This window comes from Carcharhinus amblyrhynchos, chromosome 7 (assembly GCF_965287045.1).
Source record: "Carcharhinus amblyrhynchos chromosome 7, sCarAmb.v2.hapA, whole genome shotgun sequence".
Taxonomy (NCBI): domain Eukaryota; kingdom Metazoa; phylum Chordata; class Chondrichthyes; order Carcharhiniformes; family Carcharhinidae; genus Carcharhinus; species Carcharhinus amblyrhynchos.
Window position 1 is genome coordinate 123,393,935 of NC_137330.1, and position 27,233 is coordinate 123,421,167.

At 45.5% G+C, this 27,233-nt stretch overlaps 1 protein-coding gene across 3 annotated transcripts in view; it reads right to left on the reverse strand.

Annotated features, from left to right (window-relative positions):
• enah (ENAH actin regulator) overlaps positions 1–27,233 on the reverse strand; it is a 561,715-nt gene that overhangs the window by 40,350 nt on the left and 494,132 nt on the right. For all 3 annotated transcript variants that reach the window (XM_080193082.1, XM_080193083.1, XM_080193084.1), the window contains one exon: positions 22,647–22,704. In XM_080193082.1, the coding sequence (XP_080049208.1) occupies positions 22,647–22,704 (58 nt within the window). The remainder of the gene's footprint in view (positions 1–22,646; positions 22,705–27,233) is intronic.

The window sequence follows — 27,233 nt, forward strand, 5'->3', positions numbered from 1 at the left end:
AAATGCCCTAGCTGACTAGGCAGCCAAAGAGGTTGCCTCACAATGAATCAATCATTGTGGATGAATCACATGGATGAATCAATCCAGATGTGTAGACTGGGATCACTTAGTCTGACACAAGATCTGCAGAAGATGCAAAATGAGTGTACAAGGAAAGAAAAACAGACATGGATCGAGGCAGGAATGAAGTTATGGGAATACAGTATATGGAGGCAAACAGACACCGAAAAGCCAGTTGCACCACAGGCGCTGTTGCCCTTTCTAGCACAGCAGATCCACTTGTGGGAACACCTGACACCCAACAAATGACGGCGCAGTTTCAGAAAAGCTGGTGGGGGTATCATTGCCTGGAACCATTGATCTGTGAAAAGCTGATTGCCACTTGATAAGCGACATTGTGAGAATATTGCAAAAACCTGACAATGTTATCAGTTCAGTTTCCTAGCAGGTATTGACAGTGTGGGGCGACTCTCCAGAAGGCAGTGACCACATCGTCCCAGGAGCTTAGTCTATGTAAAAAAAATACATAAGACCTCTGGAAGCCAAATGGGAGAGTCCTTGCCAGGTGTTACTGACTACCCGAACAGCAGTCAAAGTCCAGGGGAAGAAGGCCTGGATACACGCATCCCACATAAAATAAACACCCAGTGGCTCCACCAAAGGATATTTATCACTATATTTCTTGCATATATAATAGCATTTTCATATGTTTAAACACAGAATTATGTTATCTTTTTGTATATTAAAGTCAGTATTTAAAAACACTGACCAGCCTGAACAACTACACCACTACAGTAACTGACTTCATTAGTAAGTAAGTAGAAAGCTGTGTGCCAAAGAAGCAAATACATGTTTCCTAAATGGAAACCACAGATGAATAGGGATATCCACTGCTTGCTGAAGTCCAGGCCTGAGGCATTCAAGTCAGGTAACGCTGACCTATATAAGAAAGCCAGATACGATCTAAGGCGATCCATCAAGGATGCCAAAAGACAGTAAGTACAGGACAAAGCTAGAGTACCCGGCTAGCCACACGGAACCCTGGCAGTTATGGCAAGGCCTGCAAGACATAACAGGCTACAAGATGAAGGCATGTAAAATCGCCAGCTCCAATGCACCCCTCCCTGATGAGTTCAATGCATTCTATTCCCGTTTTGAGCAAGAGGTCAGTGAGAGCATGCCCTCTGTCCTGGAAACCCTGGATGGACAATATCTAGGGTCACCATTGCAGATGTCAGAGCAGCTTTCTCGAATCGATGGAAAGCGACCGGCTCGGATGGGGTACCTGGAAGTGCACTCAGATTCTGTGCACATCAGTTGGCAGGGATATTTGCAGACATCTTTAACCTCTCTTTACAACAATCTGAGGTCCCTAACCGTTTCAAGAAGACAACTGTCATCCCGGTACCTAAGAAAAGTCAAGCAGCGTGCTTGAATGACTATCGTCCGATGGCTCTGCTTTGAAAGGCTAGTCATGGCACAAATCAATTCCAGCCTCCCAGATTGCCTGAATCCACTACAGTTTGCCTACTGCCGCAACAGGTCCACTGCAGACGCCATTTCCCTGGCCCTGCACTCAACCCTGGAACACCTAGATAACAAGGACACCAATGTCAGACTCCTATTTATTGACTACAGCTCAGTCTTCAACACTATAATTCCCTTGAAACTCATCACCAAACTCAATGGCCTGGGCCTCAGCTCCTCCCTCTGTAACTGGATCCTGAACTTCCTAACTCACAGACCACAATCAGTAAGGATAGGCAACAACACCTCCTCCACAATCATTCTTTAAGGGGAAGTCGTGTCTGACGAATTTATTGGAGTTCTATGAGGATGTGTCTAGGGCGGTGGATAGAGGAGAGCCGGTGGATGTGGTGTTTCTTGATTTTCAGAAGGCGTTTGATAAGGTGCCGCACAAGAGGTTATTACAGAAGGTTAGGGGGCATGGAGTTGGGGGTAGGGTGTTAGCGTGGATAGGGGATTGGCTGTCAAATAGGAGACAGAGAGTGGGGGTCAATGGGTGCTATTTGGATTGGCGGTTGGTGACTAGTGGAGTGCCCCAGGGGTTGGTGCTGGGGCCTCAGCTGTTTACCATTTATATAGATGATCTGGGGGAGGGAACCGAGTGTAGGGTGTCGAAATTTGCTGATGACACCAAGATTGGTGGAACTGCAAATTGTGCGGAGGGTGTGGAAAGTCTGCAGAAGGATCTAGATAGGCTGGGCGAATGGGCAAGGAACTGGCAAATGGAATTTAATGTTGCCAAATGTGAATTTGTCCACTTTGGTAGGAATAATGGTAGGAAGGACTATTACTTACATGGCAAAAAACTGCAGCATGCAACGGTGCAGAGGGACCTCGGGGTCCTTGTGCATGAGTCGCAAAAACCCAGCCTGCAGGTGCAGCAGGTGGTCAGGAAGGCAAATGGGATGCTGGCCTTCATAGCGAGGGGGATTGAATATAAAAGTAGGGAGGTCTTGCTGCAACTGTACAGGGCACTGGTGAGGCCGCAGCTGGAGTACTGTGTGCAGTTCTGGTCGGGGCACTTACGCAAGGGTATTTTGGCCTTGGAGGGAGTGCAGAGCAGGTTTACTAGGCTGATACCGGAGTTGAGGGGGTTGAACTATGAGGAGAGGCTGAATAAACTAGGCTTGTACTCGTTAGAGTTTAGAAGAATGAGGGGAGATCTCATTGAGATGTATAAGATGATGAATGGGATGGATAGGATAGAGGTGGAGAGACTCTTCCCGCTCAAAAAAGACAGTAGGACTAGGGGGCACAGTCTCAAGATAAAGGGGGGGGCGGTTTAGAACGGAGTTGAGGAGGAACTTCTTCACTCAAAGGGTGGTGAATCTCTGGAATTCTCTGCCCGTTGAAGTGGTGGAGGCTGCCTCGCTAAATATTTTTAAGACGCGGGTTGATGGGTTTTTGATAAGAGAGGGGATTAAGGGCTATGGGGAGAGGGCAGGAATGTGGAACTGAGCCATGACAGATCAGCCATGATCTTATTGAATGGCGGGGCGGGCTCGAGGGGCTGGATGGCCTACTCCTGCTCCTATTTCTTATGTTCTTATTATGTTCTTATGTACTCGTTAGAGTTTAGAAGAATGAGGGGAGATCTCATTGAGACATATAAGATGATGAATGGGATGGATAGGATAGAGGTGGAGAGGCTCTTCCCGCTCAGAAAGGACAGTAGGACTAGAGGGCACAGCCTCAAGATAAGGGGGGGGGCAGTTTAGAACGGAGTTGAAGAGGAACTTCTTCACTCAAAGGGTGGTGAATCTCTGGAATTCTCTGCCCGTTGAAGTGGTGGAGGTTGCCTCGCTAAATATATTTAAGACGCGGGTAGATAGGTTTTTGATAGGCAAGGGGATTAAGGGTTATGGGGAGAAGGCGGGAAAGTGGAACTGAGCCACGACAGATCAGCCATGATCTTATTGAATGGTGGGGCAGGCTCGAAGGGCTAGATGGTCTACTCCTGCTCCTATTTCTTATGTTCTTATCCTCAACACCGGTGCCCCACAAGGCTGTGTTCTCAGCCCCCTACTTTGCTCCTTATACACCTGTGACTGTGCGGCCAAATTCCCCTCCAATTCAATTTTCAAGATCGCTGACGACATCATTGTAGTGGGTCAGATCTCAAACAATGACGAAACAGGTACAGGAATGAGATAGAGAATCTGATGAACCGGTGTGCCGACAATAATCCCTCCCTCATTGTCAACAAATTCAGGAGATTTTCATCGACTTCAGGTAGCTTGGAGGAGAACATGCCCCTGTCTACATCAATGGGGACGAAATAGAAAAAGTCGAGAACTTCAAGGTTTTAGGTGTCCAGATCACCAACAACCTATTCAGGTCCCTCCATGCTGACACTATAGTTAAGAAAGCCCAACAACACCTCTACTTTCTCAGAAGACTAAGGAAATTTGGCATGTCAGCTCCGACTCTCACTAACTTTTGCAGATGCACCATAGAAAGCATTCTTTCTGGTTGTATCACAGCTTGGTATGTCTGCTGCTCTGCCTAAGACAGCAAGGAATTACAAAAGCCCAATCCATCACGCAAACTAGCCTCCCATCCATTGACTGTCTACACTTCCCGCTGCCTCGGCAAAGCAGCCAGCATAATCAAGGACCCCATGCACCCGGACATTCTCTCTTCCATCTTTTACCGACTTAAGAACAGCTTCTTCCCTGCCGCGGTCAGACTTTTGAATGGACCTACCTTGCATTAACTTGATCTTCCTCTACACCCTAGCTACGACTGTAACACTACATTCTGCACTCTCTCATTTCTTTCTCTATGAATGGCATGCTTTGTCTGTATAGTGCACAAGAAACAATACTTTTCACTGTATGCTAATATATGTGACAATAATAAATCAAATCAAATCCAAAGTATCTATTCCCAGCCTGCCAGTCCCTTGCACCCGAGGTACCAAAACAAGTGACCGAAGAATTCTAAGTGAACACCTTCATGTACATAGCCTACACCTATGCCAAGTAGATGGGTATGTGTACATATACCTAGACATTCTAAGGGCGGTATTCCATTGAGACCTGATCCCTTTAACAAGTCTGAAACAGCGGAATGGCTAATCAGAAGTAAAAGAACCAATATGTCTTCTGTAGTGACCTTAGGCCAAGGAGCAGGGAGAAAAGATTAGGAGAGAAGAGCCTACTTCTTAAACTCATTTGTCAGATGATACCAGCCCAATTACAATACACTCCGTGAACCCCCGTCCATAATCCTCACTAATACCTCTGGGATAGGAAGGTCAGAAGGGTTGGTGTCGAGGAAACTCCTAGCTCAGAATAACTCAGGCAGAGACGTTCAGAGTCAGGCTTCAGGAGAGTTTATTGTCGTGACACCACGGAGAGTCCACCTCAGTCAGCACCGAGAGAACTCTGATTTTTTGAACAAACCCGCGCTATTTTTATACAGTGAAACAAACAACTCTGCAAGCAGGTTACAATACTCCCCATTATCCTTACTATCTCTACTACCCCTTTAATCATTGTCACATTAATTAAATCTATGGTCCTAGGACTTATCTATAGTGTCCTTGGTCTAAATCATCCTACAGTCCCTGTCCCTTGTGATTTACCGTAACTAGATAGAGAAGAAGAATGGTGGTTTATTTTTCTATCCTCCTTAGAGTCAGATGGCCCGTTATCTGGCCTTTAGACCTTGAGTGTCTGCTAGGCCCCCGTTTTTCTAACCCTGCCTGCTTCAGCTAGTTTCTTGATTTTCGGTATAATGGTGAGTATATAGTGAATCATTAACCCTTTAGCTACTGCTGCAGCCTTAGCCCCTACTATAGTAGGTCAGTTTAAAACAGACTTACTTTTCTATACAACCTAATTGCTTACATGAATCTAATTTCTTCTACAGTTGGTCTGCGTAGTTAGGAACCAAATCAGAGGACAAGTGATGGGAATGTAACAATTGTACTGGTATTCTTAATCTGTCCCTTGTCAGCAATCCTTGTATCCAGCCAATAGAAATGTGGAACTTGTTGGGCATCTTTGGCAAAACCAGTGGGTGCCCCTGGCGACCTAAGAATGATTTGATGTTCACCAGGGAACTTTACAGCCTACAATCTACTTTACTTGCAGGTACAAGGCCTATCCCTGGCTACCCCAATCCTGGGCAGGATCTTGTTATCTAGGGGTACATCCCACCCTATATTCACCAAAGAACCTCCTTGTCTGTGCCTCCTCATTGGCATAGAGTAAGGTGAGCACTTACAGAAACAGAGCGATTCTTCACTATCCTATTCCCCTGGTATGGAATAGCAAAACTGGCAAGGGAGTCCATCAAGGTGGCATCCATCCTGGAAATGTTGGCCAATGACAATGCTGAAGCCCTAGGTGAAATCAATGCTGAAATGACAGCCATTCGTAACATAGTCCTGCAAAACAGGATGGCACTTGCCTGCATCCTGGCTCAACAAGGAGGCACCTGTGCCTTAACTGGGACTGAGTGCTGAACATACATACGACAGTGCGGAAAGTATCACCAATGTGGCTAGGCACATTAAAAAGGAAGTTGAAAAATTTAAACAGCCCATCCTCCACCTTGTGGAGCTGGGCAACTGGTTGGCTAGGCACGATGGCATGATGCCGCAATGGTTAGCACCACTGGCTCACAGTACCAGGGATCCGGGTTTGATTCCCGGCTTGGGTCACTGACTGTGCAGAGTTTGCATGTCTCTGCATGGGTTTACTCCGGATGCTCCTGTTTCCTCCCACAGTCCGAAAAGCGTGCTGGTTAGGTGCACTGGCCATATTAAATTCTCCCTCAGTGTACCTGAACTGGCGCCGCAATGTGGCGACTAGAGAATTTTCACAGTAACTTCATTGCAGTGTTAATGTAAGCCTACTTGTGGCACTAATAAATAAATAAATAAACTAGGAAAAAAAATTGGGAGCTCCATGGTGCAAGGGCTGGTATTGTTCTTTGTTATTGCTGTAATGATGTACTACATAACCTTACTTCTTCAATGCAATGGGTAACTGTTTAATGACCACAGAGAAGGGTAAATCCTTCATTATGATGACTTCAAAAGGAAAGGGAAACAAGCTATTCCTGCACCTGAAGGAGGTTTCATATATTTGATTCAAAATGGTTATATAGAATCGAAAGAGGGATTGTTGAGGGATCCTGAGTATGGTTTGCTTCATCTATGCGAAGACTTCATTTTCAGGTATTTCTGCCTATACAATTACATTTAAATGCTAGACTGTGGGGGTTAACTAATACTCAACTACATTTTAAAACTCAGAAGACATGCTGGGTTAGCTAGAAATTGACTGCATTTTTGAAGGATAAATGCAAGCAAAACAGGTTTTTCATAAACAACATCTGCAAGGCCTGTTTCTCCAAGTTGGGAAGAGCATGTAATTTTGATAACAAGATAACGAATGACATATATTGTTTGCACTTCAGCTTTGTTTTTGAGTTCTCTGTGATCAGTACAGGATTGGCAGAAAAAGCCAGTCTCTCTCCAGCTTTTCTTTCTTTTCACTTTTGTAATGATTTAATTTTACGTTCTGTTCAATAACAAAATTCATTTCAACAGCTTACCAGTGTGTTCAAATGAATGAATGGACCTTACAGAATAATTAAGGCGGCAAGGGACACTTACTTTCATCAAGTGGCACAGAGAAGAGCAAGGAGTTAATGTTGAGAATTATACAGAATTTTGTTTTGGCCACAGCTGGAGCACTGTGTGCAGTTCGAGGCATCTCACAATAGGAAGGATGTGATTGTACTAGAGGTGGTACAGAAGAGATTCACCAGGGTGTTGCCTGGAATGGAGCATTAAGGAAAGACTAGATAGTCTTGAACTGTTTTCTCTAGAGCAGAGAAGACTGAGGGGGGGAACATGTGTATAAGATTATGAGTGGTATGGACAGAGTGGATAGGAAGCAACTGTTTCCCTTGGTTGAACAGTCAATCATGTGGTAGCATAGTTTTAGGACAACAGTTAGGAGATTGAGAGGGGATTTGAGAAAAAAACTTTTTCTCTCAGAGGGTGGTGGGAATCTAGATTGCACTGCCTGGGGACAGAAACCTCAAAATCTTTAAAAAATATTTGGATGAGTACTTGAAACATCATAATATTCAAGCATATGGGATAGAGTCATTGAGGTTTACAGTGTGGAAACAGGCTCTTCGGCCCAGCTAGTTCATGCCGCCCTTTTAGAACATAGAACACTACAGCACAAACAGGCCCTTCGGCCCACGAGTTGCGCCAATCACATCAACACCTACCAATCTATAGACCTATCTATAACCCCCAATCCCATTAAACCCCATATACTCATCCATTGTTTGCTGGAGCAGACGAGTGAAGGAGCAGAGAGAGAGCTAAGATTTTACCTGTTAAAAACCTGTTTAAAATAAGTTTAAAGCACTTTGTTCTTTGTAGAACTGTTTAAAGCATTTATTTATTGTATTTACTGCTTTAAGAATTCTGAGGGAGTGGTTAGCAGGCAGTTGTGGGACATCAGCTTTAAATCAGCGCCAGGTTTAAAAGGAGGCCTGGTGTAGACAGCGGGCAGCGTCTGAGCGGGCAGCGGAGTGAGAGGGAAGCAGAGTGAGCTACTAGGGCTTAATATCAAAAAGGGCTGGAGGGAAAAAAGGCCAGGTGAGTTCGTTTGAAAAACAAAAAAAATGGAGGGGCATGTGATGTGTGGTTTCTGTATGATGTGGGAACTGGTGGACCCCAGGGTCCATCCCAGTGACCATGTCTGCAGTAAGTGCAGGTTGCTGGAGGAGCTCCAGCTCAAGGTAGATGAGCTGGCCTCTGAGCTACAGACACTGAGGCTCATCAGGGGGAGAGAGGGTGCCATTGTCAATGGGGTGCAAGTGACATCCACCCCCCCTAGACTGGCTAACTCTAAGGGTCAGGGACAACAGGGGGCTGCTGGGAGGAGGAAGGGGGGTGAGGAGCGGAGGCCTCAGCCTCTTAATCTGCATAACAGGTTTGAGGTTCTTGCTTCCAGGCTGGACGAGAACGAGGCAGGTGAGGTTGGTGAGCAAACTGCACACGGTACAGTGCTGCAGCAGGACATAGGCAAAGAGAAGGGGAAAAGGAACGTAGTAGTGATTGGGGATAGTGGGGTGAAGGGTATTGACACTGTCCTTTGTCACAATGACAAAGAGCACAGAAGGGTGTGTTGTCTGCCTGGTGCTCGGGTACGGGATGTCGCAGCTGGGCTGCAGAGGAACCTGGAGTGGGAGGGTGAGAATCCGGTCGTTGTGGTACATGTGGGTGCCGGCGACGTAGGCAAAATGCGAAGTGAGGATCTGGGGAGGGAGTATGAAAAGCTGGGAATGGAATTAAAAAGTAGAACCGACAAGGTGGTTATCTCTGGGCTACTGCCTGAACCGTGTGCAGATGGGCGTAGGGTTGACAGGATTAAGGAAATGAATGGGTGGCTCAGGGATTGGTGTGGGAGGAATGGGTTTGAATTTATGGGGCATTGGTACCAGTATTGGGGTAGGTGGGACCTGTTCGGGTGGGATGGGGTTGGTCTGAACCGTGCTGGGACCAGAGTGTTGGCGAATCGAGTAAAGAGGACTGTAGACAGGGCTTTAAACTAATTAGGGGGGGGGAGGGTGTGAGGGTAGGTGATGTTACGAGGTCTAAAGTTAAGGAGAGGGTACAGGTAAGGGAAGAGGCCGAGGATGTCCCAATAATAGAGGGAGTACGGGGCGTGAGTATAGTTGGTGGCGTTGCAGCAAATAGGGTCCAGGTGAAGGCTGGGATGAAAGCACTTTATCTGAATGCACGAAGCATTCGGAATAAAGTGGATGAGCTGGTGGCGCAGATCGACACAAATGGATACAATCTGGTGGCCATTACAGAGACGTGGCTGCAGGGTGACAGGGACTGGGAGCTGAATGTACAGGGCTATCAAGTGTTTAGGAAGGATAGACAGGAGGGAAAAGAGGGGGGGGGGGGGGGGGCGTAGCTCTGCTGATTAAGGATAGCATCACGGTGGTAGCAAGGGATGATATTGGAGCAGAGGGTGGAATCGTTGTGGGTGGAGATTAGGAACAGCAAAGGGAGGAAGACGCTGGTGGGTGTCGTCTATAGGCCCCCGAATAATGATCTGGAGGTGGGGCGGGCTGTTAACGTGCAAATAAGTGCGGCGTGCAGGAATGGGACAGCCGTAGTTATGGGGGATTTCAATCTGCATATTGATTGGTCGACCCATGTTGGACCCGGGGGGCTCGAGGAGGAGTTCTTGGAATGCTGCCGGGATAGTTTCCTCGAACAGTGTGTGTTGGAGCCGACGAGGGAGCGAGCTATCTTGGATCTGGTGCTATGTAATGAGGCGGGTAGAATTAGGGACCTTGTGGTGAAGGATCCTCTTGGGGAGAGTGATCATTGTATGGTGGAGTTTCTGGTGCAGATGGAGGAGGAGAAAGTGGGTTCCCGGACACGCGTCCTTTGTTTGAATAGAGGGGAGTACAGTAGGATGGGAGAAGAATTGGCGAATGTGGACTGGGGGAGCGCGTTGGAAGGTAGGTCTGCTGAGGAGCAGTGGAGGATCTTTAAGGAGATCTTTCTTGGTGCTCAGCGTAAATTTATTCCGATGGTCAAAAAGGACTGTAGGAGGAGAGGTAATAAGCCGTGGATAACGAAGGAGGTGAAGGAAAGTATTAAACTAAAAGCGGAGGAATTTAGAGTAGCTAAGAGTAGTGGGCGAGAAGAGGATTGGGAGAGGTTTAAATGTCAACAAAGATTGACAAAGAAGTTGATAAAGAAGGGTAGGAGAAACTATGAAGCTGGGCTAGCGCTTAATATAAAAAAGGATAGCAAGAGTTTTTATAAATATATAAAAAGGAAGAGGCTGGCTAGGGTGAATGTTGGTCCTTTAGAGGATGAGAAAGGGGACCTAATGGTAGGGGATGGGGATATGGCTAAGGTATTGAATAACTTTTTTGTTTCTGTCTTCACAGAGGAGGACGTGAATAATTTGCCGGGTGTTAGCGATGGAAAGGTGGTAGGACTGGAGGGTCTTAATGACATTACTGTTACTAGAGAGGCGGTGCTCGACAGACTGGAGGGGCTGATTGTGGACAAGTCCCCAGGACCGGATGGAATGCATCCGAGGGTTCTGAAAGAAATGGCGGAGGTGATAGTGGATGCCTTGGTGGTTATTTTCCACATGTCGCTGGATTCCGGGGAAGTGCCGGATGATTGGAAAACGGCTAATGTTACGCCGTTGTTTAAGAAGGGTGCCAGGCAAAAGGCGGGGAATTATAGGCTGGTTAGTTTAACGTCTGTGGTAGGTAAAATGTTAGAATCTGTCATTAAGGAGGAAATTGCGAGGCATCTTGAAGGGAATTGCTTGATAGAGCAGACGCAGCACGGTTTCATTAAAGGGAAGTCGTGTCTGACAAATTTACTGGAGTTCTATGAGGATGTGTCTAGGGCGGTGGATAGAGGAGAGCCGGTGGATGTGGTCTTTCTAGATTTTCAGAAGACGTTTGACAAAGTGCCTCACAAGAGGTTATTGCAGAAGGTCGAGGGACATGGAGTTGGGGGTAGGGTGTTAGCGTGGATAGAGGATTGGTTGTCAAATAGGAGGCAAGGAGTGGGGGTCAATGGGTGCTATTCGGATTGGCGGATGGTGACTAGTGGAGTGCCCCAGGGTGCCAAATGTGAGGTGGTCCACTTTGGTAGGAAGAATGGTAGGAAGGACTATTACTTACGTGGCGAAAAACTGCAGCAGGCGACGGTGCAGAGGGACCTCGGGGTCCTTGTGCATGAGTCACAAAAACCCAGCTTGCAGGTGCAGCAGGTGGTCAGGAAGGCGAATGGGATGCTGGCCTTCGTAGCGAGGGGGATTGAATATGAAAGTAGGGAGGTCTTGCTGCGGCTGTATAGGGCACTGGTGAGGCCGCAGCTGGAGTACCGTGTGCAGTTTTGGGCGCCGCACCTGCGCAAAGATATTTTGGCCTTGGAGGGAGTGCAGAGGAGGTTTACTAGGCTGATACCGGAATTGAGGGGGTTGAGCTATGAGGAGAGGCTGAATAAACTGGGCTTGTACTCGTTAGAGTTTAGAAGAATGAGGGGAGATCTCATTGAGACGTATAAGATGATGAATGGGATGGATAGGATAGAGGTGGAAAGACTCTTCCCACTCAAAAAAGACAGTAGGACTAGGGGGCACAGCCTCAAGATAAAAGGGGGGCGGTTTAGAACGGAGTTGAGGAGGAACTTCTTCACTCAAAGGGTGGTGAATCTCTGGAATTCTCTGCCCGTTGAAGTGGTGGAGGCTGCCTCGCTAAATATTTTTAAGACGCGGGTTGATGGGTTTTTGATAGGAGAGGAGATTAAGGGTTATGGGGAGAGGGCGGGAAAGTGGAACTGAGCAGCAACAGATCAGCCATGATCTTATTGAATGGCGGGGCAGGCTCGAAGGGCTGGATGGCCTACTCCTGCTCCTATTTCTTATGTTCTTATGTTCTTAGAAGTCTTTTAAGAGACCCCAGCGAGTTCACCTCCACCACCACTGACGGCAGCCGATTCCATTCACTCACCACCCTCTGAGTGAAAAACTTACCCCTAACATCACTTCTGTACTTGCCTCCCCGCACCTTCAATCTGTGTCCTCTCGTAGCGACCATTTCAACCTGGGGAAATAGCCTCTGAGAATCCACCCTATCTATTCCTCTCAACATTTTATAAACTTCTATCAGGTCGCCTCTCAACCTTCGTCTCTCCAGGGAAAAGAGTCCCAGCTCCCTCAACCTAACTTCATAAGGCATGCTTCCCAGTCCAGGCAACATCCTTGTAAATCTCCTCTGTACCCTTTCAATAGCTTCTACGTCTTTCCTATAGTGAGGCAACCAGAACTGCGCACAGTACTCCAAATGAGGCCTGACAAGGGTCTTATAAAGTTGCAGCATTACCTCCCGATTCCTAAACTCAATCCCTCGATTAATGAAGGCCAGTACACCATACGCCTTCTTGACCACATCCTCCACCTGCGAGGCCGATTTAAGAGTCCTGTGGACCCGGACCCCAAGATCCTTCTGCTCTTCAACACTACTAAGACTCCTGCCCTTGATAGTGTACTCGTTCATCCCGTTGGTTCTGCCAAAATGGACGACTACACATTTATCCGCGTTGAAGTCCATCTGCCATTTCTCCGCCCAGTCCTGCATCCTATTTATGTCCTGCTGCAACTTTTGACATCCTTCCAGACCATCCACAACACCACCGACCGTCGTGTCATCAGCGAACTTACTTACCCATCCCTCCACTTCCTCATCTAGGTCATTTATGAAAATGACAAACAGCAAGGGTCCTAGAACAGATCCCTGGGGCACTCCACTGGTGACTGACCTCCATGCCGAAAAAGACCCATCCACAACCACTCTCTGCCTTCTGCAGACAAGCCAGTTCTGGATCCACAAGGCCAAAGCCCCTTGGATCCCATGCCCTCTCACCTTCTCAAAAAGTCTTGCATGGGGGACCTTATCAAACGCCTTGCTGAAGTCCATGTACACCACGTCCACTGCACTTCCTTCGTCAATGTGTTCAGTCACATTATCGAAGAACTCAACTAGGCTCGTAAGGCACGACCTGCCCTTGACAAATCCATGCTGACTATTTCTGATCATGTCAAACCTCTCCAAATGCTCGTAAATCTTGTCCATCAGAAGCCTCTCCATCAGCTTACCAACCACTGAGGTCAGACTCACCGGTCGGTAATTTCCCGGGCTATCTCTGTTCCCTTTCTTGAAAATAGGAACTACATCCGCAATCCTCCAATCTTCCGGAACCTCTCCCGTCTCCATTGATGATGGAAAGATCATCACCAGGGGCTCTGCAATCACTTCCCTCGCCTCCCACAGTATCCTGGGGTACATCCCATCTGGTCCCAGCGACTTATCTATCTTGATAGAATTCCAAAGTTCTAACACATCCTCCTCCTTAATATCCACATACTCAATCTTTTCCATCTGCTGCAAATCCGTAGCAAAATCTCCCAGATCAGTTTCCACCGTGAATACTGAGGCAAAGTACTCATTAAGCACCTCTGCCATTTCTTCTGGTTCCACACAGACCTTTCCCCCTTCACCTTTTATAGGTCCTATGCCTTCTCTTCTCATCCTTTTACCTTTTACATATTTATAGAAGGCCTTGGGATTCTCCTTAATCTTACCCGCCAAGCTCTTCTCATGGCCCCTTCTGGCTCTCCTAATTTCCCTTTTAAGCTCCTTTCTACAGTCCTTATACTCCTCAAGATCCTTAACATCTCCTAGTTCCCTGAACCTTTTGTACACCTTCCTTTTCCTCCTGACTAGGTTCAACACAGCCTTCGTGCACCACGGTTCCCGCGACCTACCAAAACCCCCTTGTCTCATCGGAACGTTGTCATGCAGAGCTCCAGACAAACATTCCTTGAATATCCGCCACCTTCCTTTGGTACTTTTCTTTAAAACCCCTAAGGTAATCCCAACTGTTCGCACTTGGCCCATATCCGTCTATACCCATCTTACCCATGCAAATGTCTAAATTCTTTTTAAACAACAAAATTGTACCCGCCTCTACTACCTGTGGCAGCTTGTTCCGGACACCACCCTCTGCATGAAAAAAGTTGCCCCTCCCACCTTAAACCTATGCCCTCTAGTTTTAGGGTCCCCCACCTTTGGGAAAAAATACTGACTGATCTATAGCTGATCTATGCCCCTCATTATTTTATAGATCTCTAAAAGATCACCCCTCAGCCTTCTATGGTCCAGACAAAAAAGTCCCAATCTATCTAGCCTCTCCTTATAACTCAATAAGTGCAGGAAAATGGGATTTGTGTCCTTTAGTGGTGATTATTGTCAGTGAAGAGTCATGGGCCAATGATCTTTTTCTGCGCTCTAAGACTCTATGATTCTATGAGTGGCAGATCAAAAGATTGAAAAGAATATAAAGAACACCAAAGAATGAAAAAAAGATTGATGAGGAGGGAAGGAGTTAATAAAGTGAGCACTGGTCCTACAGAAAGAGCTTCTGGGTAATTGGTAATGAACAGTAGGGTTATGGTGGATGAATAAAATCGGGATTTTTTATCAGTTCCATGACGGAGGACACAAACAATATCCCAGAAATTGTTGTAAATCAGGAAATTGTAGGGAGGGAGGAACTCAAGAAAATTACTATCACCAGGGATGTGGTGGTATTGAGCAAATTGTTGGGTCTGTGGGCTAACAAATCCCCTGGTCTGAATGGACCTCACCCTGAGGTCTTGAAGTGAGATAGTTGATGTTGCATTGGCTTTAATTTTCCAAAATTCTCTAGATTTGAGGATGGTTCCATTATACTGGAAGATTGCAAATATAACTCATTTATTAAGGGGAGGCAGTGGCTAAGTGGTATTGTCACTAGACTAAAATCCAGAGACTCCAGGATGAAGCTCTTGGGACCCGGGTTCAAATCCCACCACAGAAGATGGCAAAATTTGAACTCAATAAAAATCTGGAATTAAAAGTTTAAATTATGACTATAAATACACAGCACAGAAGCAACCCCTGCAGCCTGACTTGTCGATGCCGGCCAAGTTTCTGAAACTGAACTAGTCCCACTTGCCTGTGTTTGGCCCATATCCCTCTAAACCTTTCTTATCCATATGCCTGTTAAATGTTGTAATTCTGACTCTACCATCTCCTTGTCTAGCTCACTCCATTTACGCACCAGCTTCTTTGTGAAAAAGTTCGCCCCTCGGGTCCCTTTTAAATCTTGCCCCTCTTAACTTAAACCTATGCCTTCTAGTTTTGACTCCCCTACCCTGGGGAAAAGACCACACTATTCATTTATCTTTGCCCATTATGATTTTATAAACCTCTATAAGGCCACCCCTCATCCTCCTATGCTCTAGGAAAAAATCCTAGCCTATCCAGCGCCTCCTTATATTTCAAATCTTCCAGTTTCAGTAACATTCTTGTAAATCTTTTGTGCACCCTTTCCAGTTTCATTGAATCCTTCCTGTATTCAGTACTCCAAATGTGAACATAAGAACATAAGAAATAGGAGCAGGAGTAGGCCATCTAGCCCTTCGAGCCTGCCCCGCCATTCAATAAGATCATGGCTCAGTTCCACTTTCCCGCTTTCTCCCCATAACCCTTAATCCCCTTGCCTACCAAAAACCCATCTACCCGCGTCTTAAATATATTTAGCGAGGTAGCCTCCACCACTTCAACGGGCAGAGAATTCCAGAGATTCACCACCCTTTGAGTGAAGAAGTTCCTCCTCAACTCCGTTCTAAACTGCCCCCCCCTTATCTTGAGGCTGTGCCCTCTAGTCCTGCTGTCCTTTCTGAGCGGGAAGAACCTCTCCACCTCTACCCTATCCATCCCTTTCATCATCTTATACGTCTCAATGAGATCCCCCCTCATCCTTCTAAACTCTAACGAGTACAAGCCCAGTCTATTCAGCCTCTCCTCATAGTTCAACCCCCTCAACTCCGGTATCAGCCTAGTAAACCTCCTCTGCACTCCCTCCAAGGCCAAAATATCCTTGCGCAAGTGCGGCAACTAAAACTGCACACAGTACTCCAGCTGCGGCCTCACCAGTGCCCTGTACAGTTGCAGCAAGACCTCCCTACTTTTATATTCAATCCCCCTCGCTATGAAGGCCAGCATCCCATTTGCCTTCCTGACCACCTGCTGCGCCTGTAGGCTGGGTTTTTGCGACTGATGCACAAGGACCCCCAGGTCCCTCTGCACCATAGCATGCTGCTTTTTGCCCTGTAAGAAGTAGTCCTTCCTACTATTATTCCTACCAAAGTGGATAACCTCACACTTGCCAACATTGTATTCCATCTGCCATGATGTGGCCTTAGCAATGTCTTGTACAGTTACAAAGAACAAAGAACAAAGAACAACCCAGCACGGGAAACAGGCCCTTCGGCCCAACGAGCCCGCGCCGCCGCATCGCCCTACACCTATCCTACCCTGCATGTCTACGAATGGGACCCTACTCAGTCAGATTCAGGGAAGAAATAGTGTCAATTTGGTGGAAACCAATTAGCCTAAGAGCACATCTTTGGGGTGTGGGAGGAAACCGGAGCGCCCGGAGGAAACCCACGCAACCACAGGGAGAATGCGCAAACTCCCACAGACACAGGCCCAAATCCATGTATCTGCACAGCTAGCAGTGCTAGTCACTGAGCTGTTGTGGAGCCCGTCTATCGGTCCAGGATCAAGCACACACACCGACATGAAGTACTAGGCCACTCCTGGACTTCCAAGAGCAGCCCACGCACAACCCGCCGTGTGCATGCCCCTCGCTTGACACGAGGTGGACCTCCACCTGTGGAATAAAGACAAAACATATTAGTTATACAGCCTGCCCTTCCGGTGTCTCCCGAGGTTTACCCTATTTAATAGCCCCTACCATATCCCTCCATTCCCGTTTCACTCATATGCCTATCTAACTGCATCTTAAACGAGTCCAACGTGCCTGCCTCCACCACCCTACTCGGTAGCGCATTCCAGACCCCCACAACTCTCTGTGTAAAGAACCTTCCTCTTACCTCCAAATTATACCTCCCCCCCCTCACCCTTAATTGATGACCTCTTGTGTTCGTACCCAGTCTAGGGAGCAGTCTCTCACTATTAACTCTATCTATTCCCTTCAGTATCTTATATACCTCTATCATGTCCCCTCTCAATCTCCTTCTTTCCAAGGAGAATAGCCCCAGTCTCTTCAGTCTCTCCTCGTAACCCAGTCCCCCCATGCCAGGCAACATCCTGGTAAACCTCCTCTGCACCCTTTCCAGAGACTCCACGTCCTTCCGGTAATAAGGTGACCAGAACTGGACGCAGTACTCCAAATGCGGTCTAACCAACGTTCTGTATAACTGAAGCATTAGACGGCAGCTTTTATACTCTAAGCCCCTTCCTATAAAGGCTAACATCCCATAAGCCTTCCTAACAACGTTCTCCACTTGTGACACAACCTTCATGGATTTGTGGACCTGCACTCCCAGGTCTCTCTGTACATCTATACTCCTAATCGGCCTACCTTTTATCACATAACTCCTCTCTGCATTATTCCTTCCAAAATGCATCACCTCGCATTTGTCAGGATTAAATGCCATCTGCCACCTATCTGCCCACTGCACCAACCTATCTATATCCTGTTGTATCACCTGACAATCCAGTTCTGTACCCGCCAACCCTGCCATCTTGGTGTCATCAGCAAACTTGCTGATCACACCACCTACTCCCTCTTCTAAGTCATTTATGTAGACTACAAAGAGGAGAGGTCCCAGTACCGAGCCCTGCGGCACACCACTGGTCACTGGCCTCCAGCCCGACAAGGTACCCTCCACAACTACCCTCTGTCTTCTATTTCCCAACCAGTTTTCAATCCACCTAACTGCCTGGCCTCGTATCCCATGCGCCTTAACCTTTTCTACCAGCCTACCGTGAGGGACTTTGTCAAACGCCTTACTGAAATCCATGTAGATGACATCAACGGCTCTCCCATCGTCAACCGTTCTTGTCACCTCCTCAAAGAATTCCACCAGATTCGTAAGGCAAGACCTCCCTCTAACAAAGCCATGTTGCGTATCCCTAATCAGATCGCAACGCTCCAAATGCTCATACATCCTACCCCTAAGTATTTTTTCCATTAACTTCCCTACCACCGACGTCAAACTCACTGGCCTATAATTCCCAGGGTTATCCCTACTACCTTTTTTGAACAACGGGACCACATTTGCTACCCTCCAGTCTTCTGGGACCTCACCTGTGTCCAAAGAAGAGACAAAGATGTGCGCCAGAGGCCCAGCAATTTCATCTTTCGCCTCCCTAAGCAGCCTGGGATAAATACCATCAGGCCCCGGAGCTTTATCCGTCCTTACGCTACCTAAAAGCCCTAGCACTTCCTCTCTCGTAATAACTATATCCTGCAACTGAACCTCCGCTCCCTCCAAGAGACCGCACGATTCCGAACCCCTCTCCTTCGTGAATACCGACGCAAAGTATTCATTCAGGAGCTCCCCCATTCCCTCCGACTCAATACACAACTCTCCACTCTTGTCCCTAAGAGGACCAATTTTCCCTCTAACTACTCTCTTGCCTCTAATATAGGAATAAAATGCCTTAGGATTATCCTTAATCCTACCGGCCAAAGCCATCTCATGCCCTCTCTTCGCCCTTCTAATTCCCCTTTTTAGCTCCCTCCTACTCTCTCTATATTCCTCCAGTTGTAACATAACATCCTGTATTCAATGCTCTGGCCAATTAAGGCATATGTGCCAAATACCTTCTTCACCCCTGTCTACCTATGATGCCACTTTCAAGGAACAACGTACCTGCACCCCAGGTCTCTCTGTTTGTCAACCCTCCTCAGGGCCCTACCGTTACCTGTGTAAACCCTGCCCTGGTTTGTCAGACCAAAATTCAATACCTCGCATTTATCTGAATTAAACTCCATCTGCCATTCTTTGGTCCACTGGCCTAGTTGATCAAGATCCCGTTCTAGTCTTAGATACCCTACTTCACTGTCCATTACACCGCCAATTTTGGTGTCATTTGCAAATTTACTGACCATGTCTCCTATGTTCTCATCCAACTCATTTATATACATGACAAACAACAGTGGACCCAGCACTGATCGCTGCGACACATCACTGGGCACAGGCCTCCAGTCTGAAAAACAATGCTCTACTATCACCCTCTCTCCTACTGGAAAGCCAATTTTGCATCCTGTTGGCCACTTACCCCTGGATCCCATGTGATCTAACCTTACTGCCCAGTATACCATGCAGTGCCTTGTTGAAGGCCTTGCTAAAGTCCATGTAGAAAACGTCTCCCTGTTAAAGGTTCTTTTCTTTAAATTATCTGGGTGCTTGAAAGCAGGCAGTTCCAGCCTTGTTTTGGTGTATACTCAAGTCAGGCCTGTACTTTAAGCAGAGAAATACTAACCTACTGATCAAAATGCAGAATGTGGCTGGGGCTCCAGATCAGTTTGGATTTTGTGAGGGGAAAATTTGCTTAGTTTGAAGCTAGGCAGTTGGGCTTGTGCAGAAGTCAATCAGTTTGGAGAAAGAAGCTGTAAGATTTGTCTAACTTGAAGTTACCACAATTTACAATAATCTTCATTGTGAAAACCAGCAGTTAGGCTCCACAACATTCTCCTAGCTACTTCTGAGTTGAAAAGATCACACCCCTGAATTTTCTGAAGAGAATTTGGAGGATCACTTAGCCATACGCTAATGAACAAATCTGGGCCTCATGCTTGATGACAGTAATGTAGTTGATATTAATGTCAATTTTCTTTTATGTCTAAGAGAAATTCTTAAAATTCAGCTTTATCCTACAGACTGTCAGTATAGAGTCATAGAGGTTTACAGCATCAACTTGTCCATACCACCCTTTTTTTTAAAACCCCTAAGCTAGTCTCAATTGCCTGCATTTGGCCCATATCCCTATATACCCATTTTACCCATGTAACTGTCTAAATGCTTTTTAAAAGACAGAATTGTACCCGCCTCTACTACTACCTCTAGCAGCTTGTTCCAGACACACCACCGTCTGTATGAAAAAATTGTCCCTCTGGACACTTTTGTGTCTCTCGCCTCTCACCATAGAACCACAGAACATTACAGCACAGAAACAGGCCTTTTGGCGCTTCTTGTCTGTGCCGAACCATTTTTCTGCCTAGTCCCACTAACCTGCACCTGGACCATATCCCTCCACACCCCTCTCATCCATGTACCTGTCCAAGTTTTTCTTAAATGTTAAAAGTGAGCCTGCATTTACCACTTCATCTGGTAGCTCATTCCATACTCCCACCACCCCCTAATATTCCCTTTAAACTTTTCCCCCTTCACCCTTAACCCATGTCCTCTAGTGTTTTTCCCCCCTAGCCTCAGTGAAAAAAGCCTGTGTCCACTCACTCAATATATACCCATCATAATTTCATTCACCTCTATCAAATCTCCCCTCATTCTTCTATGCTCCAGGGAATAAAGTCCTAACCTATTCAACCTTTCTCTGCAACTCGGTTTCTCAAGTCCCAGTAACATCCTTGTAAATGTTCTCTGCACTCTTTCAACCTTGTTAATATTGTTCCTGTAATTAGATGACCAAAACTGCACACAATACTTTAAATTCAGCCTCACCAATGTCTTATACAACCTAATGTACCAAAAGCACTCTTCACGACCTGTGACGCCAGTTTTAGGGAATTATGTATCTGTATTCCCATATCCCTCTGTTCTACTGCACTCTTCACTGTCCTACCATTTACCTGTATGTTCTATCTTGATTTGTCCTTCCAAAGTGCAATACCTCACATTTGTCTGCATTAAACTCCATGTGCCATTTTTCAGCCCATTTTTCTAGCTGGTCCAACTCCCTCTGCAAGCTTTGAAAACCTTCCTCACTGTCCACTACACCTCCAATCTTTGTATCATCAGCAAATTTGCTGATCCAATTTACCACATTGTCAACCAGATCATTGATATAGATGACAAACAACAATGGACCCAGCACTGATCCCTGTGGCACACCACTAGTCACAGGCCTCCACTCAGAGAAGCAATCCTCCACAACCACTCGCTGGCTTCTTCCATTGAGCCAATGTCTAATCCAATTTATTACCTCCATGTATACCTAGCGACTGAACCTTCCTAACTAACCTCCCACGCGGGATCTTGTCAAAGGATTTATTGAAGTCCATGTAGACAACATCCACTGCCTTCCCTTCATTCACTTTTCTGATAACCTCCTCGAAAAGCTCTAATAGATTGGTTAAGCATCACCTACCATGCTCAAAACCATGTTGACTCTCCCTAATAAGTTCCTGTCTATCTAAGTATTTGTAGATCCTATCTCTTAGTACTCCTTCCAATAATTTACCTACATCAAAGTTACCTGCCTATAATTTCCCGGATTACTTTTTGAGCCTTTTTTTAAACAACGGAACAACATGAGCTATCCTCCAATCATCCGGCACCTCACCCGTGGATACCGACATTTTAAATATATCTGCCAGTCTCCTTCAAGGTCTAAGGGTTTGTCTGATCCTGGGGATCTATCTACTCTGATTTGCCTCAAGACAGCACGCATCTCCTCCCCTTTAACCTGTATAGTTCCATGACCTCCCGATTTGTTTGCCTTATTTCCATAGACTCCATGCCAGTTTCCTTAGTAAATATGGATGCAAAAAACCCATTTAATATCTCCCCCATTTCTTTTGGTTCCATACTCACCTTAAACCTTTGCCCTTTAGGATTAGACTCCCCTACCTTTGAGAAAATATACTGACTATCTAGTCGTCCTATGCCTCCCATTATTTTATAGACCTCTGTAAAATCACCACTCAGCCTTCTATGTCCAGAGAAAAAAGTCCCAATCTATCCAGCCTCTCCTTATAACTCAAACCATCAAGTCCCGGTAGCATCGTAGTAAATCTTTTCTGCACTCTTTCTAGTTTAATAATATCCTTTCTATAATAGGGTGACCAGAACTGAACACAGTATTCCAAGTGTGGCCGTACCAATGTCTTGTACAACTTCAACAAGACGTCCCAACTCCTGTATTCAATGTTGTGACCAATGAAACCAAGCATGCTGAATGCCTTCTTCATCACTCTGTCCACCTGTGAATCCACTTTCAAGGAGTTATGAACATGTACCCCCAGATCTCTTTGTTCTGTAACTTTGCCCAGTGCCCTACCACTAACTGAGTAAGTCCTGCCCTGGTTCGATCTATCAAAATGTATTACCTCACATTTATCTAAATTAAACTCCATCTGCCATTCATCAGCCCACTGGCCCAATTGATCATGATCCCGTTGCAATCGGAGATAACTTTCTTGGTGTCATCTGCAAACTTAATAACCATGCCTCCTATATTCTCATCCAAATCATTAATATAAATGACAAATAACAGTGGATGTCTGGAAAACATTTAGCTCTGACATTGTAGAAGCAGGATAATCACTCCTTTCAGTGAGGAACATTGTCAGCTCTGACTTGAAACTTTGGCTCTATTTTCTCTCCTCAGATGCTGTCTGACCTGCTGAGATTTTCCAACATTTTCTGTTCGTGTTCCAGTAATTAACTAGTTAGCTTTTAAACTATTATGTTTACACTCACCATTGATAAGCTCCTCTTTTAGTTTCTGAAGTTCTTTCCTCATTTCTTCCAAGATATCCTGTTTTAAAAGTAAAAATGCAACCAGTGAGGAAAAGGAAAAAAATAAGGAAGAATTACAATAGCATATTTGCATGCAAAACCTCCACCAAAGTGTTACCATACTCAACAATCCTGTCACGCAAGAGCAAGCTTGACAGGAAACAATGTGAGAGACCAACTGAGTGAGACTGCTCTAGGGTCAGAGTCAGGGTCAGCTTATCGTTGAACACAAAGAAATTCAAGATGTGTGTACTGCCATGGTGAGAGTGAATTGTATCTCAATCCTTCAGAGATAAGTTTCTAATAAAGAAGAGTGCACTGGAGGGTATGGAACATGGACCTTGGATAGTTAAGGGTGCAACAACAAAGCAGCAAGAGGGATACTGATAATGAGTCCTTGAGAGTAACCCTCAATTGGAGAGCAGTGCGGGAGGTAAGAGGGTACAAATGTTTGGGAGAGACGTTGAAACAAAACACCTGCAGTGAAGTCAGGAAGAAGCTGCATGTCTTTTTTTTCTCCAGATTGGAGAAAGATTTGTAATGCAATTCCCCAGGAACCACTGTTGGGTTCCTTGCTGTTTCAGATATATTAATGGCCTAGACTTTGGTGTATGGGGCATTATTTCAAAATCTGCAGATGATATGAAACTTGGAAGTATTGTGAACTATGAGGAGGATAATATAGAGTCATAGAGATTTACATCATGGAAACAGGCCCTTCGGCCCAACATGTCCATGTTGCCCTTTTTCTTTAACCACTAAGCTAGTCCCAATTGCCCGCATTTGGCCCATATCCCTCTGTTTAATTTGGCATGTAACTGGCAGTTTGTTTAGCATGTATCTTACCCATGTAACTGTCTAAGTACTTGTTTAAAAGACAAAATTGTACCCACCTCTAATATCGCCTCTGGCAGCTTGTTCTAGACACTGACTGCCCTCTGTGTGAAAGAATTGCCCCTCTGGACACTTTTGTATCTCTCCCCTCTCACCTTAAACCTATGCCCTTTAGTTTTAGATTCCACTACCTTTGGGAAAAGATGTTGACTATTTAGCTGATCAATGTCCCTCATTGCTTTATAAATCTCTACAAGATCATCCCTAAATCTCTTACGTTCCAGGAAAAAAATCCCAGTCTATCCAGCCTCTCCTTATAACTCAACTATCATGTAGAACTTGAAAAGGACATAGATAAGATTGCTGAAATGCGTGGACAAGCAGCGGATTAAATCTAAAGCAGAGAAGTGTGAAGTGACTCATCTTGGTAGGAAAAATGTTGAGAGATATAAAAAGGGAACAAATCTAAGAGGTGTGCAGGTGCAGAGGGACTTCAGTATATTTTTACACAAATCATTGAAGGTGGCAAGATAGTAGTTAATAAAACATCCTAGACTATTATTTGGGGCATAGAGTATAAAAGCAGCAAAGTTATGTTAAGCTTATATAGCTTATCCAGCAGAGATGGACTACAAACCCAGCATATTCCCTCAATGGTGACAGACAGGAATAACAAGCCCAGAGAACCATGGATGACCAGAGATATTCAGGATACAAGAAGAAGAAAAGAAAGGCTTTAAAAAACTACAAGGGGTGCAAATCAGTGGAGGCATCAGTGAGATATAGATAGTGCAGGGTGGAGCTTGAGAAAGACTTTAGGAAAGCAAAGAGAGGATATGAGAAAGCCCTGGCTGGTAAAAGGAGGGAAAATCCCAAGACATTCTATAAGTATATCAGTGAGAGAGGATAACCAGGAAAAGAATAGGGCCCTTTAGGGATGAAGGGGGCAATCTGTGGGTGGAGTTAGGACATTGGTAGAGTGTTGAGTGAATATTTCACATCCGTCTTCACCCAAGAGAATGAAGATGATGGTATGAAATTTAGGGAGAGACTATGAGGTTCTTGAGCAAATTGACATAGGGAAGAACAAGGTTTTGGAGCCTTACAAGTGGATAAATCTCCAGGTCCAGGTGAATTGTGCCTTAGGCAGCTGTGACTGGCAAGGGAGGAAATTGGAGAGGCTCTGACCCAAATTTTCAATTCCTCTCTGGCCATAGGGTGGTTCTGGATGACTAGAGAACAGCTAATGTGGTTCCACTATTTAAGAAGGGTTGTAGAGATAAACCAGAGAACTACAGACCAGTGAGTCTCACATCAGTGGCAGGGAAACTATTGGAGAAAATTCTGAAGCAGAGCATCTATCTCCACTTGGAGAGGCAAAGCTTGATCAGGGAAAGTCAGCATGACTTCATCAGAGGGAGATCATGTCCAAGAAATATGGTAGAATTTTTTGAGGAGGTGACCAGATGTGTAGATGAGAGTAGCGCAGATGGTTTGGTTTATGTAGATTTCAGCAAAGCCTTTGACAATGTCCCACATACGAGACATATAAAGAAGACATGTTCACATGGGATACAAGGTAATTTGATAAAGTGGATTAAAAATTGGGTCAGCTGTCGGAGACAGAAGGTCTATAGTAATAGGGGATTACTATTGCTATAATCCCCTATTACAGTAATAATACTATATTATTACTAATATAGTATAGTAATATTATATTAGTAATATTACTAATAGTATTAGAAGGCTGCTTTAGTGACTGGAAGCCAGTGTCCAGTGGCATAGCACAGGGATTTGCTATTATTTATCATTTATATAAACGACATTGATGACTATGTGGGGGGTAGGATTAGTAAGTTTGCAGATGACACAAAGATTGGCTGGGTGATTAACAGTGAAGCAGAGTGTCTTGGCCTACAAGATGATATAGACGGAATGGTCAAATGGGCAGATAAGTGGCAGATGGAACTTAACCATGAAAAGTGTGAGGTGATACACTTTGGAAGGTGTAATTTGATAAGAAAGTACTCAATGAATGGTAGGACACTAGGAGACTCTGTGGAACAAAGGGACCGTAGTATTTATCCACAGATCTCTGAAAGTGGAACAGCATATCAGTAGTACATAGAGCATTACAGCGCAATACAGGCCCTTCAGCCCTCGATGTTGCGCCGACCAGTGGAACCAATCTAATGACCCTCTAACCTAAACTATTCCAATGTTATGCATATGCCTATCCACTGACAATTTGAATGCCCTTAAAGTTGGTGAGTCCACAACTGCTGCAGGCAGGGCATTCCACGCCCTTACTACCCTCTGAGTAAAGGCTGAGTGGTAGGCTGGTAAAAAAGCATATGGGGACATTTGCCTTTATCGAGGCATCGATTACAAAAGCAGGGAGGTCATGTTGGAGTTGTATAGAACCTTAGTGAGGCCACAGCTGGAGTACTGTGTGCCGTTCTGGTCACCACATTGTAGGAAGGATGTGATTGCACTGGAGGGGATGCAGAGGAGATTCACCAGGATGCTGCCTGGGATGGAACATTTAAGTTATGAAGAGAGGTTTGACAGGCTTGGGTTGTTTTCGTTTGAGCAGAGAAGACCTGATCGAGGTGTGCAAGATTATGAGAGATATGGATAGAGTGGATAAGGAGCAGCTGTTCCCCTTAGTTGAAGGGTCAATCACAAGGGGACATAGGTTCAAATTGAGGGGCAGGAGGTTTGGGGGGATATGAGGAAAAATTTTTTTACTCAGATGATGGTGACCGTCCAGGATGTGCTGCCTGGGAGGGTGGTAGAGGTGGGTTGACTCACATCCTTTACAAACTATCTGGATGAGCATTTGACATATTAGAACATTCAGGGTTATGGACCAAATGCTGCCAGATGGGATTAGGTGTGAGTTCAGGTGTTTCCAATGTGTGGTGCGGACTCAATTCTATGATTCTATGAGAACAGTGATTTGGTCTCACGGGAATATTGCATCAAGTTCTGGAAGGATGGGAATGAAGTGGAGACAGAGTTGCAGTAGTATTGTTCCTGGACTAGTTAAGTAAACTGGTTAAATCTGGTTCTTGCAGCAGGACAGGTCTCAGGTATATAAGCAAGTCCTAAGGTGCAACCAGCAGAGAGTGCAACCAGCAAGGAGTGAGACACTGAGAGTTGAGTTAAGTGTGGGAGTTTAGGGAAGTGGAGGAGGAAGGTATTGCTGTGTCGTGCGCCTTGCCACCTCCACAGGTCCAGTGGGGACAGGAGTTGACCAGATTTGCAGTTCAGAAAGTGACATGGGACCAGCTGAAGAACCTGATAGGCAAGTCCTGGTTTGAAGGAACACCGAGAGAATCTTCACGGCAGCTCCTGCTCACACCATAGTTTCAGTGGGAAGGGCTCTGGATTGGTGATCAATTGGTGGACAATTACTGGTTACCTCTTTCCTATCCTAACAGATTCAGAGTAGATTTAGATATTTGCTAGTACGATATTATCTGTAAAATTTAGTGAGAAATTAGCTCAAAATATAAATTAGCAACAAAGTAAAAAAAAGTATAACTAAGTAAATGAAAAAGGGATGAAGGGCCAGTTGATGTGTTGTTACTGCATGATGTGGAAGCTGTGGACCTCACTGTGGTTCCTTGTGACCACATCTGTAGCAAATGTGGGTTGCTTGAGGAGCTATCAGTAATCAGTGTCAGTAATCCTGACACTGACATTCCT